The following is a 6,114-nucleotide window of genomic DNA, read 5'->3' on the forward strand; positions in this document are numbered from 1 at the left end:
CTCCTCAACTCTCTCTCTCCTCATGTCTCTCTCTTCTCATGTCTCTCTCTCTCCTCATGTCTCTCTCTTCTCATGTCTCTCTCTCTTCTCATGTCCCTCTCTTTCCTCAACCCTCTCTCTCCTCATGTCTCTCTCTCCTCATGTCTCTCTCTCTCCTCATGTCTCTCTCTTTCTTCTCATGTCTCTCTCTTCTCATGTCTCTCCTCATGTCTCTCTCTCTCCTCAACTCTCTCTCTCCTCAACTCTCTCTCTCTCGTCTCTCTCTCCTCAACTCTCTCTCTCTTCTCAACTCTCTCTCTCTCTCCTCAACTCTCTCTCTCTCTCCTCAACTCTCTCTCTCCTCATGTCTCTCTGTCTCCTCAACCCTCTCTCTCCTCATGTCTCTCTCTCCTCAACTCTCTGTCCGTCCTCCCTTCCATCTCTGTCTTGTACAGATATCACTCGAAAGAATCCCCGGACGCCCTTGTCAGACCTCCAGGGCAGCAACACACTGAAGGAAAAGCCCACCAGGTACCTATCACACTGTTTTATGGATTCTCAAAGCATACATTTACTTTTTATGGATACATTTTTCACTCTTTCTCTCCCTCTCCCCCCTCTCTTTCTGTCACTCTATCTCTCCTCTAGGGATGGTTATGGCGTGGGCTGTAACGGGCGTCGCTCCAGACAGGGTGGTCTGTCCTCCTCTGGCACAGAGTTTGATGATGGCATCTTCTTCAACTCTACTAGCAGCAAGCTGCTGGAGAGGGCACAGAGCATCCTCATGTGTGTATGACTACAAAGTAAAATCAAAGTGTATCGGTCGTGTACACCGTTTTTGCAGACGTTATCTCTGCTGCAGGGAAATGCCGATGTTTCCAGCTCCAAAAATGCAGCAATATCTAGTACCACAATAACAATACACACAATCTAAAAGTTACAATAACAATACACACAATCTAAAAGTTAAAAAGAACAAAGACATTAAGACAGAAATATTAGAGGTCTGGAATATAAATACATCTACACTGAATGGACAAAACAGAGTCTGGAATATAAATACATCTACACTGATACACTGAATGGACAAAACATTAGAAACAGAGTCAGGAATATAAATACATCTACACTGATACACTAAATGGACAAAACATTAGAAACAGAGTCAGGAATATAATTACATCTACACTGAATGGACAAAACATTAGAAACAGAGTCAGGAATATAAATACATCTACACTGATACACTGAATGGACAAAACATTAGGAACAGAGTCTGGAATATAATTACATCTACACTGATACACTGAATGGACAAAACATTAGGAACAGAGTCAGGAATATAATTACATCTACACTGATACACTGAATGGACAAAACATTAGGAACAGAGTCAGGAATATAATTACATCTACACTGAATGGACAAAACATTAGAAACAGAGTCAGGAATATAAATACATCTACACTGATACACTGAATGGACAAAACATTAGGAACAGAGTCAGGAATATAATTACATCTACACTGAATGGACAAAACATTACAAACAGAGTCAGGAATATAAATACATCTACACTGATACACTGAATGGACAAAACATTAGGAACAGAGTCTGGAATATAATTACATCTACACTGAATGGACAAAACATTAGAAACAGAGTCAGGAATATAAATACATCTACACTGATACACTGAATGGACAAAACATTAGGAACAGAGTCTGGAATATAATTACATCTACACTGATACACTGAATGGACAAAACATTAGGAACAGAGTCAGGAATATAAATACATCTACACTGAGTGGACAAAACATTAGGAACAGAGTCTGGAATATAAATACATCTACACTGATACACTGAATGGACAAAACATTAGGAACAGAGTCTGGAATATAAATACATCTACACTGATACACTGAATGGACAAAACATTAGGAACAGAGTCAGGAATATAATTACATCTACACTGAATGGACAAAACATTAGAAACAGAGTCAGGAATATAAATACATCTACACTGAATGGACAAAACATTAGAAACAGAGTCAGGAATATAAATACATCTACACTGATACACTGAATGGACAAAACATTAGGAACAGAGTCAGGAATATAAATACATCTACACTGAATGGACAAAACATTAGAAACAGAGTCAGGAATATAAATACATCTACACTGATACACTGAATGGACAAAACATTAGAAACAGAGTCAGGAATATAAATACATCTACACTGAGTGGACAAAACATTAGGAACAGAGTCAGGAATATAAATACATCTACACTGATACACTGAATGGACAAAACATTAGGAACAGAGTCTGGAATATAATTACATCTACACTGAATGGACAAAACATTAGAAACAGAGTCAGGAATATAAATACATCTACACTGATACACTGAATGGACAAAACATTAGGAACAGAGTCTGGAATATAATTACATCTACACTGATACACTGAATGGACAAAACATTAGGAACAGAGTCAGGAATATAAATACATCTACACTGAGTGGACAAAACATTAGGAACAGAGTCTGGAATATAAATACATCTACACTGATACACTGAATGGACAAAACATTAGGAACAGAGTCTGGAATATAAATACATCTACACTGATACACTGAATGGACAAAACATTAGGAACAGAGTCAGGAATATAATTACATCTACACTGAATGGACAAAACATTAGAAACAGAGTCAGGAATATAAATACATCTACACTGAATGGACAAAACATTAGAAACAGAGTCAGGAATATAAATACATCTACACTGATACACTGAATGGACAAAACATTAGGAACAGAGTCAGGAATATAAATACATCTACACTGAATGGACAAAACATTAGAAACAGAGTCAGGAATATAAATACATCTACACTGATACACTGAATGGACAAAACATTAGAAACAGAGTCAGGAATATAAATACATCTACACTGAGTGGACAAAACATTAGGAACAGAGTCAGGAATATAAATACATCTACACTGATACACTGAATGGACAAAACATTAGGAACAGAGTCTGGAATATAAATACATCTACACTGAATGGACAAAACATTAGGAACAGAGTCAGGAATATAAATACATCTACACTGATACACTGAATGGACAAAACATTAGGAACAGAGTCAGGAATATAATTACATCTACACTGATACACTAAATGGACAAAACATTAGGAACACATATACATCTAGGTGAATGGTGTGTATGGACAGTGTGTATGAATAGAAAAGGTGTGTACTGCAGTTCGAGTCTGACCACACACACTCAAACCATGATCAGCCAGTGTTCAATCCACGGTCAATGTGTGTCCATACTTTATGATTCTCCTGGTGGAGAGCACATGGCGTAGAGTATTGACAAATGTGACCATCACCATGAACGCTCAAGCCACAGTCAGAAACCATGGACAGGCAGTGGTCAATGTGTGTTCATATACAGTACGTTAATTCGGTAGTTTATCTGACAACCAATCTCTCTCCCAAAGGCGGAACAAAAACTACAAGTCCAAGCCCAGCTTACCGAAGGTAAGGTCCTGACAAAGTCGTGGCCATCTTACACCTTGAAAGTACAAGTGATATTTTCTCTATGGTTTCAATGTGACATACGATCTAATTCTAGGAGGAAATCTCAATAGTGATGTAATGGATTACAGCAGTAATAGTTTAGAAGAGGAATAGGTCTGTGCATTCTTTGGAATACTATACTGTCTGACCGTGTTCTTATGGCGCTTCCTGTGTCTGAGCAGCACCTGTTGGACGTGAAGTCTCTGAGGTACCTGAGCAGCGTGACCCTCCACGACCGCATCACTAAGTCCCTCCTCCTCCTGCACAAGAAGAAGAAAACCCCCAGCATCAGCGCTCAGTTCCAGGTTAGACTCCTCTCTCTCCTTTTAGTGGCTCTGCGTCCTTCATCTCTGCACAGCCCTCAGACCAACACCCAGCATCAGCGCCCAGTTCCAGGTTAGACTCCTCTCTCTCCTTTTAGTGGCTCTGCGTCCTTCATCTCTGCACAGCCCTCAGACCAACACCCAGCATCAGCGCCCAGTTCCAGGTTAGACTCCTCTCTCTCCCTTTAGTGGCTCTGCGTCCTTCATCTCTGCACAGCCCTCAGACCAACACCCAGCATCAGCGTCCAGTTCCAGGTTAGACTCCTCTCTCTCCTTTTAGTGGCTCTGCGTCCTTCATCTCTGCACAGCCCTCAGACCAACACCCAGCATCAGCGCCCAGTTCCAGGTTAGACTCCTCTCTCTCCTTTTAGTGGCTCTGCGTCCTTCATCTCTGCACAGCCCTCAGACCAACACCCAGCATCAGCACCCAGTTCCAGGTTAGACTCCTCTCTCCTTTTAGTGGCTCTGCGTCCTTCATCTCTGCACAGCCCTCAGACCAACACCCAGCATCAGCGCCCAGTTCCAGGTTAGACTCCTCTCTCCCTTTAGTGGCTCTGCGTCCTTCATCTCTGCACAGCCCTCAGACCAACACCCAGCATCAGCGCCTAGTTCCAGGTTAGACTCCTCTCTCCCTTTAGTGGCTCTGCGTCCTTCATCTCTGCACAGCCCTCAGACCAACACCCAGCATCAGCGCCCAGTTCCAGGTTAGACTCCTCTCTCTCCTTTTAGTGGCTCTGCGTCCTTCATCTCTGCACAGCCCTCAGACCAACACCCAGCATCAGCGCCCAGTTCCAGGTTAGACTCCTCTCTCTCCTTTTAGTGGCTCTGCGTCCTTCATCTCTGCACAGCCCTCAGACCAACACCCAGCATCAGCACCCAGTTCCAGGTTAGACTCCTCTCTCTCCCTTTAGTGGCTCTGCGTCCTTCATCTCTGCACAGCCCTCAGACCAACACCCAGCATCAGCGCCCAGTTCCAGGTTAGACTCCTCTCTCTCCCTTTAGTGGCTCTGCGTCCTTCATCTCTGCACAGCCCTCAGACCAACACCCAGCATCAGCGCCCAGTTCCAGGTTAGACTCCTCTCTCCTTTTAGTGGCTCTGCGTCCTTCATCTCTGCACAGCCCTCAGACCAACACCCAGCATCAGCGCTCAGTTCCAGGTTAGACTCCTCTCTCTCCCTTTAGTGGCTCTGCGTCCTTCATCTCTGCACAGCCCTCAGACCAACACCCAGCATCAGCGCCCAGTTCCAGGTTAGACTCCTCTCTCCCTTTAGTGGCTCTGCGTCCTTCATCTCTGCACAGCCCTCAGACCAACACCCAGCATCAGCACCCAGTTCCAGGTTAGACTCCTCTCTCCTTTTAGTGGCTCTGCGTCCTTCATCTCTGCACAGCCCTCAGACCAATACCCAGCATCAGCGCCCAGTTCCAGGTTAGACTCCTCTCTCCCTTTAGTGGCTCTGCGTCCTTCATCTCTGCACAGCCCTCAGACCAACACCCAGCATCAGCGCCCAGTTCCAGGTTAGACTCCTCTCTCCCTTTAGTGGCTCTGCGTCCTTCATCTCTGCACAGCCCTCAGACCAACACCCAGCATCAGCGCCCAGTTCCAGGTTAGACTCCTCTCTCCCTTTAGTGGCTCTGCGTCCTTCATCTCTGCACAGCCCTCAGACCAACACCCAGCATCAGCGCCCAGTTCCAGGTTAGACTCCTCTCTCCTTTTAGTGGCTCTGCGTCCTTCATCTCTGCACAGCCCTCAGACCAACACCCAGCATCAGCGCCCAGTTCCAGGTTAGACTCCTCTCTCCCTTTAGTGGCTCTGCGTCCTTCATCTCTGCACAGCCCTCAGACCAACACCCAGCATCAGCGCCCAGTTCCAGGTTAGACTCCTCTCTCCTTTTAGTGGCTCTGCGTCCTTCATCTCTGCACAGCCCTCAGACCAACACCCAGCATCAGCGCCCAGTTCCAGGTTAGACTCCTCTCTCCTTTTAGTGGCTCTGCGTCCTTCATCTCTGCATAGCCCTCAGACCAACATCCAACACTCAGCTCCTACGTATCTCGAGGCACTTTGTGAAGATCTTAAGAATTACATAAATGAAAATATGTCATAGTGATGATCTCAGATCAAATGATCTCAGATCAAAAGGGCAAGAGGTTGATTTGGAATGGAAGATGAGTCTACTATAATAAACAACATTTAACTGTTATACTACTTGGTT

The 6,114-nt window shown here is 44.3% G+C and overlaps 1 protein-coding gene across 3 annotated transcripts in view; it reads left to right on the forward strand.

The window, feature by feature from the left end:
* LOC110522717 (unconventional myosin-IXAa) overlaps nucleotides 1-6,114 on the forward strand; it is a 275,787-nt gene that overhangs the window by 189,955 nt on the left and 79,718 nt on the right. For all 3 annotated transcript variants that reach the window (XM_036969517.1, XM_036969516.1, XM_036969518.1), the window contains exons 15-18: nucleotides 435-510; nucleotides 628-765; nucleotides 3,503-3,542; nucleotides 3,764-3,886. In XM_036969517.1, coding sequence (XP_036825412.1) covers nucleotides 435-510; nucleotides 628-765; nucleotides 3,503-3,542; nucleotides 3,764-3,886 — 377 coding nt within the window. The remainder of the gene's footprint in view (nucleotides 1-434; nucleotides 511-627; nucleotides 766-3,502; nucleotides 3,543-3,763; nucleotides 3,887-6,114) is intronic.

Source organism: Oncorhynchus mykiss, chromosome 30 (assembly GCF_013265735.2).
Source record: "Oncorhynchus mykiss isolate Arlee chromosome 30, USDA_OmykA_1.1, whole genome shotgun sequence".
Lineage (NCBI taxonomy): Eukaryota > Metazoa > Chordata > Actinopteri > Salmoniformes > Salmonidae > Oncorhynchus > Oncorhynchus mykiss.